This window comes from Gymnoscopelus braueri, assembly GCF_963280865.1.
Source record: "Gymnoscopelus braueri genome assembly, chromosome: 8".
NCBI classification, from domain to species: domain Eukaryota; kingdom Metazoa; phylum Chordata; class Actinopteri; order Myctophiformes; family Myctophidae; genus Gymnoscopelus; species Gymnoscopelus braueri.
This window is the reverse complement of record NC_137609.1, coordinates 3,006,850-3,021,209: the sequence shown is the minus strand read 5'-3', so window position 1 is coordinate 3,021,209 and position 14,360 is coordinate 3,006,850. Positions and strand designations below refer to the sequence as shown.

Genomic DNA, 14,360 nt, shown 5'->3' with positions numbered 1-14,360 from the left:
TTGTGCTGGAACAGAGCCTTCATTGGCAACACCCGTGAAGGGGAAGTAAGGAAGAGGCCAAATTTTCTTTACAGACTGAAGCATGCATGCATTTCCTTTAAATATGTTTGAAAAGCAGATTTGTCCTTCAGTTATAGGAGTCAAAATGTGGAATTCTCTCCATAACGACCTAAAGGGCAAATATTTATCAATTAAAAAAACAATAATTACACAATATGAAGATGACAAATAGGATAGGATTTGACTTTGGAGTTATCTTTTTTCTACTTTTTTTTAATTGTTCATTTGTTGCTTGTTGTTTGTTTTGTTTGGTTTTTGTTTAGATTTTAGTGCAAGTACTGGTTGTATGCGCCAATAATCAAGTATTATGTTTTAAGTTGAAGAATGGGGGACAGGTATTAATACGATTTTTTTCTTCTTCCTGCTCTTTTTCGCCCAGGGTGTGTTAAACTAAATGAGTTATTATCCTTTGTTAGGAACTGTGATACACTACCATGTGCGAAACAAAATAAAATGTAATAAAATATCACAATTTAACAAATAATATATACATTATACATAATACATATTTTGGGCAACTTTGTCAATATTTGCCCAAAATGTCACCTTTGAAATGTTTATCTACTTTGGGTATAGCGGGGAAGTTTTATACTTTTTGAAATATTTAACTTTTTAAAACTTTTTTATTTCAGGTGATGATGGAAATTAATGTCAAAACAGGTTAAACTCAACATACTGTATTTGTTATGTTGAGTTTTGTATTGTGCTTGTATTCAGTCATTATGGTTTATGATGCAAGATTATTTTTATGACATTAATCCTCTGATTATAGCTGGATTTACATTCCAGCTGATTAAAACTAAATGAACCCTAAAGCCTCAACATGATTTAACTGTTTAATGTTTAGTTCATTCCTTTGTTGGAAATAAATGCTATTCTTTTTTTATAATAAAGATTTGGTGGTTTTGTATTTTGCCTTTCATACCTGTCATACTGTACTAGAGGTCCCGCTAGGAGATAAAACCAGCAGTACCAGAGGTCCTGGTAGACCAGAAAACCAGTAGTACTAGAGGTCCTGGTATGACATAAAACCAGCAGTGCTAGCGGTCCTGGTAGGAGATAAAACCAGCAGTACTAGAGTTACTGGAAGGACATAAAACCATCAATACTAGAGGTCCTGGTAGGAGATAAAACCAGCAGTGCTAGAGGTCCTGGTAGGAGATAAAACCAGCAGTGCTAGAGGTCCTGGTAGGAGATAAAACCAGCAGTACTAGAGTTACTGGAAGGACATAAAACCATCAATACTAGAGGTCCTGGTAGGAGATAAAACCAGCAGTGCTAGAGGTCCTGGCAGGAGATAAAACCAGCAGTACTAGAGGTCCTGGTAGGAGATAAAACCAGCAGTACTAGAGGTCCTGGTAGCAGATAAAACCAGCAGTAAAGAGGTCCTGGTAGAAGATGAAACCAGCAGTACTAGAGGTCCTGGTAGGACATAAAACCATTTGTACCAGGGTTGACAAGAGTGTTGGGAACCAGTGGTGTACAGAGATGTTATGGGTTTATCTCCCTGCCATGACCTGAAGGTGAACAAACAGGTCGATATGTAGGTTTAGTGATACTGAGATGGTGGTGGACAACCACAGTCTGATACTGTTGTACTGGGAGCTGACCGGTACAACCACAGTCTGTGTGTGTGTGCGTGCGTGCGTGCGTGCGTGCGTGCGTGCGTGCGTGCGTGCGTGCGTGCGTGCGTGCGTGCGTGCGTGCGTGCGTGTGTGAGAGAGAGAGAGAATCTAATACACAATGTAAAGTATTTTTGATAAAGGTGTTATATAAATGCATTTACCATTCATCAACTGTAACATACCAGCTGTTTGAGGTGCTGTCAGACAGCACCATCTAGTGTCAAAAACACTGACCTACAGCTTAAAGACACACACACACACACACACACACACACACACACACACACACACACACACACTGTATTATTATGACGCGGTAACCAGACTGATTGTAATGATCAAAGTACTTAATTGTGGTACAATGGTACAATAAAGAGCTTTAACTTTTTAACAAAAACTTTTTTTTAAACTAAAAAATATCACTTACAGCAAGATGGGTTTGAAACCAATTATGAATACATGAAAATATGAATTATGAGACTCAAGTTTAGATTTTAAAAGGTTATTATCTAGAAGAGCAAAATAGAAGGGTAAAAACAATATTTCTTAGATGTGTTTATTGCGAGAAAAACTTCATAGCATCGTGTGTAAAGATACCAAATATTGGTAAATAAATTGTATACAAAGCTGACTTTTCTATTTTCAGAATTTTAACACGTTTTCAAATAACTTAAAAATAACAAAAATAGCTGATCCACAAGCTCACACGCCATCGTGATTACTGAAAATATGAAACATTAAGATTCAAATATATAAATATATCTGTTCATTAGAGACTAGAGCCAAATTCCAATATCCAAATCTCTGCTAACTCTCTCACTCCACACATTCCAGCTTAACCCATTAAGACCGGGAAAGCATCGGTCATTTTTTGATTTTAACCACTGAAACCATTATCTTATGTTTTGGCGATTAAATAAATAGCAGATCTACAAGCTCACAGCACGGCATTGAGTGCCGCGCTATGAGCTTGAGCTTGTAGATCTGTAACAAAAATCTTTGTTTCTGGGGATTCTTTTTTTTTTGCTTATGTTGCTATATCAGTGGTTCTCAAACTTTTTCATGTCAAGGACCCCCCCCAAAAATGTATTTGGCCGCGGACCCCCATGTCAAAATATTTAGTTCTAGGGACCCCCCAGAAGCAAAGATTTGAGTTACAAATGTTCGCTTTAAAATATATATATTCAAAGATTTGCACAAATTTTCTAAAATAGCAGATCTACAAGCTCATAGCGTGGCACTCGGTGCCACGCTATGAGCTTGTAGATCTGCTATTTTTGAATAGCCAAAGAAATCTCAAAATGACACAGTCTTAATGGGTTAAGACACCAAATGAACATGAATACCTAACGCCTCTTCTTCTTCTTCTTTAGTCTTTAATCTCACCACTCTTCTTCTCTTTGCCAAATTCAATCACCAGTGGCTTCCCTAGCAACCGGTATCCATGGAGCAGCTGGAGGGCCTTCTGGGCTGTGTGTAGGTCTGCAAGGGCCAATCACAGGACATGTTACTGGAGAGGACCAATCACAAGACATGTTACATCCTCACTCTCTCTCTCTGTGTGTGTGTGTGTGTGTGTGTGTGTGTGTGTGTGTGTGTGTGTGTGTGTGTGTGTGTGTGTGTGTGTGTGTGTGGGGGGGGGGGGGGTGTGTGGGGGGGTGTGTGTGTGTGTGGGGGGGGGGGGGGGGGGGGGGGGTGGTTTCTGGAGGTTCTGACATGATTAAAAATATTTGTAGAGTAAGGCCTGCCATGCAACTAAAATATCAGATCTACAAGCTCCATTGTGAGCTTATAGATCAGCTATGTTAACTGAGATGAGATTACAACTATTTTAAGAATGGCAAAAATGCATAAATTAAATGGCAGCAATGACATTAAAAAAATGCTAAAACAATTGAGGAGGATGACAACCAGGCCTGGAATTTTAGTCATTTTAGGGGCAAGGCCACTTGGCCTTTGGTGTTGTACATTTTTTTAGGGCACAAACGTCAAATGCCAGGGCAGGAAGGTCATCAAATAAAACAATGATTATTAAGACCAAGGAAATAATGAATTTAACTTGAAGGTTAAGATTGATTCAATTTTAATATAGTACAAGAATAGTATAACTATCTGTGAAATATAACCCATTTATTTCACAAAATAATGTATTGGCACATAACCAATATTTGTACAAAGTCACAGTCTAGACTTCACTGACTGTAGGCACTAGGCAGGGGTCACATTAATCACATTAGATTCACAGATTAGAGATTTTATGTATTTTCCCCACAATTATTTTCATTCAAATGAAATGTGATTGAACTTGCACAAATAATGACTTTAGTTGATTTTTCAATATTTAAAATATTGTATTTCTTAATTATTAACAATTATAGCTTGTAGATTGGCTATTTCACAATTATATTTTTTTTGTTTTTAAATAATAATTTTAAAAAAGGAACAGTTTTTCCACCTGTCAGCGACAATATATAGCCTTAGCCTATATATGGTTCTGTATCAGTATGAGTCCGTTTTAGCAGATTTCATTCTAATTGGCTACTATGAATGCCTATGAATTTCATGGGCCTGGGCAGATGTACAAGCTAATATATATATATATATATATATATATATATATATATATATATATATATATATAGCTAAAATCTTAAATGACACAGATTTCCCGGTTTTAATGGGGGTCCACGACACTCACACTCACACACACACACACACACACACACACACACACGGCAGTGTGTACCTGGCAGTGTAACAAAGGCGTGTCCCTTCATTCTGCCGGTGAGGAGGCGGTACACCACCGCCGGACCGCCTGCTGGTTCGAACCGGGAGAAGAGCGCCACCAGCTGGGCCAACGATGCCTGTGCACTGACGTTCTTCACACACACAACCTACAGTGTTGAGAGACATAAACCTTTTGTTATTACTTATTTACAGGGTTTATTCAGTTTTTATGTACATAACAAGGGAGAACAGGGCATACATGGGCAACTGGCGGCCATGGGGCCACATGCGGCCCCCACCTTCACTTAATGCGGCCCACAGGTTAATATTGGAATACTGATATATTATTGATTTCAGCTGTTACAATTCCAAACATGCAAACATGACCCGCTTTAATTACTTCAGTCTATATTAGTACCTTAAAGGTAGGGTAAGTGATTTGCGTTGGTTAAAATAATTGTTAAATAGCTCTATGTTCTGATAGTACTCATTGCTATAGAGTGTTTGTTCAGTATTAGGAGTCTCCTTGTCTCTCCACCTCTTTATTAAACAGAAAATGCATTTTCGTTTCAGTTTCAGTTTCATTTCCAATTTTATCCAACCAGGACAGAGAACTCAATCAGGATACAGATTAAACAAGTGAAATTGGAAGTGATGACACTAAGAAATGAGCATGCAAAATTGGAACTGGAACACTATACAAATTAAGCTTAAAAATGGGTACTTTCTCCTGATTGGCTGAGATTTTGACACCTACCGAAAAATGTATTTTCTGTTTATTAAAGAGCTGGAGAGACAGGGAGACATCTGTTACTGAAAAAACACTCCATAGCAATGATTACTATCAGAATATAGTATTTTAACCTTTTAACAAAATACTTTTTGTTTTAACCAAAAAATATCACTTACCCTACCTTTAATGACTAGTATTAAAATTCTATTGTATTTTTTATGTCCAATGTATTTGTATTTATAAGTTCATAAAGTTAACATAAGTATAACTAAATGCATTTGAAATTAAATAAAAAAATTACTTTTCAGGATTCCAGTTCAAAAATAGCAAAAAAAAGCAGATGTACAAGCTCAAAACTTGTTTTGAGCTTGTAGATCGGCTACTTTTGCCACTTTTGTGTGACATAGAATGGCGAAGTACGCCATTAATTTACGAAAAAAGTTAAAATACGGAGATAAGAGGTGTCTGCCCAGCAGTATACGCAATGTGGCCCTCTGGAGTGAGTGTGGAAATAAAGTGGCCCTCTACATCATCAATGTTGCCCACCCCTGCTCTAGGGGGTCCTCAGAGTTACAACAGTGTGGGGGAGGGCTACCATATCTTTGGGTTCACTTGAACCCTAGCATCCCTATTCTGGGGGGAACTTTGGCTGAAAATAGGCAGCAGATCTATTCTCTGCGAAAAGGTTTGGTGTACAGCAGTGGTTCCAAAACATTTTAGCTCAAGACCCAACAGAGAAATTAGACGTTTGCCCGGGACCCAAACTAGTGAAAATAACAGATCTACAAGCTCACATGGATCTGCTATTTTCACTACTTCTTAAACATATATATTTTTTTTAATTATTTATGGGAAACGATTAGATTTTTTAATTTTTAAATGTAGGAAACAAAGTATTTACTTGCGACCCATAAAAATTGGTCCGCGACCCAAACGTGGGCCGAGACAAAAGAGAAAAAAGAGCAGACCAAGTTCAGAGTTTACAAAGTATTGAGGGTTTAAGTGGTTAAATGAATCCAACATATTATTAGAAAGGATCATGTGTAAACAAACAAACAAACAAAAACATGAATTTACACTACACTGATGATAGCACTGTCTCATTGGTGGGCTGTGGACAGTTCAATTGATCTTGTATTAATCCATTAAGACCGAGAACGCATCTGTGTATTTTTTTAGCTAAAAAAAGCATTGTTTTACACTTTTGCTATTCAAAAGCTCATACGAGCTTGTAGATCTGCTATGTTTTGAAAAATCGTGAACATGTGTGCAAATCTTTGCTTCTGAGGATTCTACAAATATCTTATAAATGCTAACAGTTTATTATTATTTTAAACAAATGTTGCTATAATATCAGTGGTTCTCAAACTTTTTTCATGTCCAGGACCACCCAAAATGATATTTATTTGGCCACGGACCCCCATCTCAAAATATGAGATAGATAAGATTTGAGTTAAAAATGTTCGCTTAACACATTGGGTGCCAGAGGTTTATTAAAATATTATACTTTGAGTGCCAGGACTTTTTAAACATTTTGAACCTTTTTCAAGTAGTCACAAAATATTTTCAGTGATCACCGTCCTCACGGTGATCCCCTCATTACACACATACAGGTCTCGTACAATCGGGGGGAAAAAATTTAAAACATTCGGAAATCCATTCCATAGTTGCAGCCAGTTGAAAATAGTTAAATTAACATTGTAAAAAAAAAAAGTGCACAGGAGCCGAGATACAGGTTTTTGAAGTCATAAGTTAACCAGGAGGTGGATTGGAGTCTAAATCTTGTAGGAGTGATATTTCCTGTTGCTGTGAAGAAAAAAAAAAAAAAAATTAAATTTTTTTTTATTTTATTTTTCAAAAACCGTATATATATGGTTTTGGCACTCAACGTTAGTATGCGCAAAACCGTATATATACGGTTTTGGCACCCAATGTGTTAAAATAGATTTGCACAAATGTTTATGATTTAAAAAAAACAGATCTACAAGCTCATAGCGCGGCACTCAGTGGCGCGCTATGAGCTTGTAGATCTGCTATTTTTGAATAGCGAAAGTATAAAATAATGGTTAAAGTGGTTACACACATGCGTTCCCGGTCTTAATGGGTTAATATAATAAAATAAAATAAAAACCAATGAGACACAGAGTGAGTAGACATGAGCATTAATGAGCATTAGTGAGGACCAATTACGTATATGAAGATGAGGTTGAAAATGGGTGAAGTGCTCTTCATACCAGTATGAATTAATCTAACTTTATAAATAAATCACTTAAAAATAAATTAATCTGACCTTATAAATTATAAATAAATAAATGATAGATTCATCTGACCTTCGACGGCTGGCCTGGGTCATAATTCTTGAATCGTGGAATGCTTTTTATTTCTTCGTCACTCGATCTGTTTTTAACAATGTCTTCTTCCGTTATAGCCTCGATTTCTCCGCTAACCGCCAGCGGTCCGTCTGGCCCCGCCCTCCCTGCTACACGCAGGCTGCCCATTGGATGGCTGGCGTTGATCGTTTGCGGAGCGGTCAATCGCCGCCGTGCTACTGCGTCCCGAGCATCTGATTGGTCCGAAGCCCCCGGCCTCCTCTCCGATAGGCCGGGTAACTGCTCCGTCTCTCCTGGCGGTTTTGATTGGTGCTCACTGAGGTCACGTGATTGGTCAGTGTCTTTTGTCTTGCCTTGTGATTGGCCGACATTGTTCGGTGAGCTCTGTGATTGGACAGTGTGTTGTTTCTGGGAGTTTTGTGATTGGTCAAGGTGTTCACATGACCTCGGAGAGAGGGCAGCTTCTAATCGGTCAGTCTGTCTCTCTGAGTCTTGTGATTGGCTGTCTTTCTGCGGTGACAGGAGGTCTCTGTACACAGAGTCCAGAGGATCTGAGGATGAAGCCCCCTGGAGGTCAGCCTGTGCATCTACATCTGAAACACATTTAAGTTACAAATGATATTCAATATAAAAACGTATAAAACATTCTATATATATCTCTGCTGTCGGGCAGAAACCAGCTAACACCAAAATGTTCATTTTTCAGGAAATGACCAAAACCAAACAAAAAGTGGAGTTAGGAGGTTTTGTTCATCATTGATAAGAACAGCTGAATGGACCTCCAAGCTCTCAATGAGGTTGGAGGTCAAAAGGGGGTGGAGCCTGGAGTCAGCAAAACCAGCTAACTCCACCCCCCTTTGGTGGACTTAACTGGTTTAGCAGAAAGTTTGAGGATCCAATGGAGGTGGTTAGCTGGTTTTGTTCAGGAGCGCTTTTTAATACTTTTCATTGGTTAATTTTTTTTACCAACACACAGACGTAAAGGGTGTTCAATAGCACTGATTTATGGAAATAATAATGCAAAAGCGTAAAAATGGAGTTAGCTGGTTCCTGCCTGACAGCAACGATATATTACATGTTTTACGGTACCTCTGTGGTAAAGCAGGTGGTATATATTACATGTTTTACGGTACCTCTGTGGTAAAGCAGGTGGTATATATTACATGTTTTACGGTACCTCTGTGGTAAAGCAGGTGGTATATATTACATGTTTTACGGTACCTCTGTGGTAAAGCAGGTGGTATATATTACATGTTTTACGGTACCTCTGTGGTAAAGCAGGTGGTATATATTACATATTTTATGGTACCTCTGTGGTACAGCGCGGTGAGGAATCCAGGGTTGTCGGTTGAAGTTCCGTGGAACAACGCCTGTTCGATCTCCATCTCCCGCCTGCTCATTGGTCGACTGGCTGCAAAGCGCTGGGGGCGGGACAGAAGCTCCGCCCTGGCGGCAATCTTGTCTTTGATGACCTGCAGACGCTGCTGTTTGGCTGCTGGAGACACCTGCACACACGCAGCACACACACACGCACGCACGCGCGATTGACAGGACACATTTTGGAATGTTAGCAGCAATGATTTTAAGGCCACAGAAATAATTAAATGGATACATTTTTCAATACATAATATTACTAAGACAGCATTTAACCCATTAAGACCGGGGACGCATCTGTTTTTTTTGGCTATTAAAAAATAGCAGATATACAAGCTCATAGCGCGGCACAGAGTACCGCTATGAGCTTGTAGGTCTGCTATTTTTGAAAAATCCAGAACATTTGTGCAAATCTTTGAATATATATTATATATATATATTTTTTTAAAGCGAACATTTGTAACTCAAATCTTTGCTTCTGGGGGTCCCTGGAACAACATATTTTGAGATGGGGGTCCACGGCCAAATACATGAAAAAAGTTTGAGAACCACTGATTATAGCAACATACAGTATGTTTTTTCAAAAAAACTGTTAGGATTTAGAAGACATTTGTAGAATCCCCAGAAGCAAAGATTTGAGTTAAAAATGTTATATATTCCAAGATTTTCAAAAATGTTTTGTTTACTTATCTAACTATTCATTTTAGTAACCTCGGTAATTCTGTCTGATCCGCAGGGTTCATAATTGATGAGCGGAAGGGGCGCTTTGGATATCACGTCCATAGCACTCGCACGCAGATTGACACGTGCACCATTCCAATGAAAGTTGTGTTATAACTTATCAGCACAAATAGCTATAGCTGACACAACGTAAACATGGACTTCTCATGGTTGCTGTGGTAACGATTCCACGCCGGGGCGTAAATGACTGGGGTGCCAGTGTCACACACCACACCCCACGCCAAGACGATGAAATCAGCTGTATTCCTTTCCAAAACGTACAATATGTATACCGAGTGCATATTAACACAAAAGCCATATTTGTCGGGCTTCAGGGCCGTGCTGGGGCTGTACAGACTACATTTACAATAGCAGAGGAATCTAATAGCCTTTTAAATTACAAGCCTATGACACTAGGACCCAGGAGCAACTGAGGAGCAGCTGCCGTCAGTGTGCAACGAAGCAGACAGACAGCCTACCTCTGATGAGACAGTGTTGGAGCTACAGTAGGCTAACTAGGCTAAATAAAGTTAACAGCCTTTCGGGAGGGAGGCTAAATGTTTTCTACTGCCGTGTGGATTACCATGTGTCTGCATCAACTACAGACACAGACATATTGTTCTTCATGAATAGCCAATATTTATTGAAGAGGAAAAGGCTGCTGCTGTTCATAAAAATGTTGGGCTCACGGCCGGGCCGGGCTGGGCCCAGTTTGTCACATATTTCTCGGGCTTTGGGCCGGGCTCGGGCCGAACTTTTGTCGGGCCGGGCTGGGCCGGGCTCAAAGTTTTAGGCCTGATTAAAGTTCTACCGGCGGCCTCCGACGAGAGGCTGCTAGCCTCGCCCTGGCAAGAAAAGCCCAGAAACATGACTGGCATATGCTGCATGACACCACTACGAGTGTGTTGCCTCCAAACCATAGACCGTAAAATATATGGACAGCATCACGCCATTGGTTTCTACAGACCGTAAATGAAGCCTATTTTGCAGCGATTTCAAATGAGCCATCTTTCTATATCCGGTTGATAGCCGGTCCGAAATGCTAATGAAAATTAATGCTATTGGCTGAAACCTCAGCGAGGGCGGGGCACTGGCATTGGGTGAGTTAATTAATGTATATACTCTGGCAGTTAAAGATTTAAGGTAATAAAATCATGTGTAAAGACCCATCCGCTTGCATAAAGCCTAATTGCTTTTGCAACCAGCAGCGGTGAAACAGCGAGACTACAGACCATTCATATGAACTGTCACACTTCCTATATAGCCTAAATTTACAAGCTCCAAACAGACTCAAGTCCCGCCACCCATAAGGTTTAGGGTTGTACCTTGTCTGTGGAGGCGGGTGCATCTCTGCTGGACCACAGCTGGATCTCCGTGTCCGTCAGTCCCAGCTCCCTCAGCCCGTCCAGGTCCTTCTGCCCGTCCTGCAGAGCCTGGAACTGAGACAGACTTCGAACTCCGGCGGCTTGCTCCCCGAACGGCCTGTAGAGAGAGGCCGGGGCGAAGCACTGACGCTTTGCTACACACCTGTAGAAAACGTAACAAACAGCACGCACGCACACACATTACACAACATAAACATATGTTGTGTAATAAAATATGAGTAAAAATAAACAGAATTTTATTCAAAAGAGAAAAGAAATTTGCTGTGAAAAAGTCCCAAGTAGCCACACGAACAAAGGTTTAACTTGCAAAAAGAGTAAAAGCATGTATTCACAAAAATAAGAATGTAACAAAATAGTAATAACAATGAATAAGGTAGCTTCTTATTTTTGTGAATAAATGCTTTTACTCTTTTTGCAAGTTAAACCTTTGTTCGTGTGGCTACTTGGGACTTTTTGACAGCAAATTTGGCCTTTTTGCTTACCAAAAAATAACCAAAATACAATGATCAAACGGCTCTAACGTTACATTGACTATCTTAAAAATCTAAATCACACTATCAAATAACCAATAGCAAACTGAACAATCAAAGGTCGGGTTGTGGCCGGTTGGGAGAGGAGGAATAGAGATAACCCCTGCGCGCGTCACTGGCAGTGTTGCCAGGTTTTGCAAGAGAAATAAGCAAGTTAATAGAAACGACAGGCTTTCTTATCGTTGCAAAATGCACAGACATCGATGCCTCTTGCTCATTTTGCGGGACGTTGAAACGGTTCCCCATCAATTCTTTAGAGTGTAAGGTATCCAAACTTTTTGGACAGATTTAGAATAATAAAAATAATAAAAAATAAAGTAGTAATGTCCTGGTTAATGATCATGTTGCTGTTCACCTGTTGACGTCTATGTCCGTGTTGAGTTGCCGTAGCAACAGACTGTGCAGTTGTCTCTGTCCCTCCGTCTCCTGGTCCTCCAGGACCGGACCGTCCTCACAGGACGGACGACTCACACTGTTTACACACACACACACACACACACACACACACACACACACACACACACACACACACACACACACACACACACACACACACACACACACACACACACACACACACACACACACACACACACACACACACACACACACACACACACAGGACATCAACATTTTAGGACAGTGATTTCATGAATGGCTTTTTTTTTGTTAGTATTGCCATTTTTAACCATGAGGCTGAAGCCGAAAAACAGCAGATCTACAAGCCCACAACGCATTGCGCTGTGATGCGTTGTGGGCTTGTAGATCAGCAGTTTTTCGGTGCACGCACGGCACCAGAGCGCAACTAAAGTGTAAATCAGGTATAACACTTGTCTCTGATCCCTAAACCTAATTTCTAAATGTCTAATCCTAACACTAACCTAATCCTAGCTCTATAAGTAAGAGAAATAGGTTGCGCATCAACAATGGGTTTTCTCAGTGGAGTGCTAGACCCAAAGACCAGTATATACATCAAAAGGGTAGCACATCCAAAAATGTCTATTAAATGGAGGACAAAGTACTCACATTTCCACTTTTTTTTATTGGCACACCAATAAAATGAACGCTTTCGCGTTTCGGCTATGAGCCTTCCTCAGAGCAATCCTAACTCTAATTGTAAACGTATCTCTAAACATCTTTTTTTTTTTACCATAAAACTACCATTTATCTTGTGAGGACCAGGAAAATGGGTCCTCACAAACGTCCATTTACGATACCGTCACCTTCTTAAACTAATGGCATAAGTAATTTTTTGAGGAAAATTATATTTTTATTTAAGTCAGCTTTTTTTAAGTCAGCTCCTCATGACACTGGCCACCTCTGGTAAAATCGCCTCTCCTAATTGAAAAGGATCATGCTCTTCCCTCCCCTTTTAGTATAATGGTCTATCTCCGTAGTGTGACACATATTTTTGTGACTTAAACCTAACAAATGGCCTAAGTCTGGAGTAAATCAGTAAATAATTTGGCCTAAGTCCGGTTAAATCCTATTTAAACCTATTTAAATCTCTTACGTTACATAACTGACAGACAGTGTTATTTTTATGTTAATAGTCATAATTTGTTGTAAGCGTTTTGGGTGAAATGATTAAGAAATACCATATAGTTTTGTTTTGGATCCGTTTTTTTATCTTTTCTGAAAAACTTTTAAAAAAATACTTTGGCCATTAGTTTAGGTGATGATATTCTACTATACTTGTGGGGACATTTGTTCCTCACAAGTTATCTCTCTGTCAATCTCTCTCTGTCTGTCTCTCTCACTCACACTCTCACACACACGCACACGCACACACACACACACACACACACACACACACACACACAACTAAAGAACTTAATAGAATGGATGTTTTGTGCAATGTGTGTTAATGACTCATTACAATAACAAAGATCACTCTCTCTCCCTCACACACACACACACACACACACACACACACACACACACACACACACACAGACACACACACAGACACACACACACACACACACACAAGCTCACAGAGATTGTCGATCTGCTATTTTCAAAACATTTAGTACTTTACTTTTGGTACTGTAAGTACATTTTGATACCAATACTTTTGTACTCTTACCCAAGTACATTTTCAATTCAGGACTTTTACTTGTAACAGAGTACTTCTACATTGCAGTATCGATACTTTTACTCAAGTAAAACATTAAGTACTTTTTCCACCACTGGTTATTGGAAGCATTAGCATCATCATTCATTAGTTTAGCCTTATCTGTGTTTCTGGTCATAATAAGTAGCAAACAAGGTGATTCAACCGTTAAAAAATAAGAATAATTTAATTTTACGAATCATATTATCATATCATCTGACTGGAGTGTTTAAAACAACGGTATTACATTCATTATTGACTTTATGTGGAAATATTAACGTGAGCTAGAAACGGTTTGTTTACCGTCGCATGATGAGATCTCCTTTTACCGGTTATTTTTCTTCCTGTTTCCGGTGCGTGGAATTGTGGGAACTGTAGTCAGATTACGCACGCTGGTCGCGTGTGGAAATCAAAAATGTTTTAACGGTCTCTATCTATGGTAGAAATCATAGGCGATTTTTAGGGGGGGCATGGGGGTACTTATTGCCCCTCGATCCTGGTGGCTGGACATTTTTATTGTATTTTTATATATTTATTTTATATAAAAAAACTAAAACAAAAACGGGAAGGAAATTTATGAACATAATATGCCACTATATGGCAGGTATATGCAGAATAAATGCTGCATATATATCATATTCAGGTATATATCCACATGTATGTGCATATGAATATATAGGAAATATATGTCTCATAGCTTATATTATGTCCACATATGCCACATATATGGATATATGTACATATATGTAGAGACATATAT

At 39.2% G+C, this 14,360-nt stretch overlaps 1 protein-coding gene across 1 annotated transcript; it reads right to left on the bottom strand.

Moving 5' to 3' along the window:
- Nucleotides 1–2,978: 2,978 nt before the first annotated feature.
- Nucleotides 2,979–13,912, bottom strand: rbm41 (RNA binding motif protein 41). The gene is made up of 7 exons (XM_080435293.1): nucleotides 13,904–13,912; nucleotides 11,840–11,956; nucleotides 10,895–11,096; nucleotides 8,785–8,980; nucleotides 7,476–8,068; nucleotides 4,432–4,579; nucleotides 2,979–3,167 (listed from the first exon to the last, which is right to left on the bottom strand). The coding sequence occupies exons 1-7, from the start codon at nucleotides 13,909–13,911 to the stop codon at nucleotides 3,055–3,057; spliced, it is 1,377 nt and encodes a 458-aa protein (XP_080291419.1). The 5' UTR covers nucleotide 13,912; the 3' UTR covers nucleotides 2,979–3,054.
- Nucleotides 13,913–14,360: the final 448 nt, after the last annotated feature.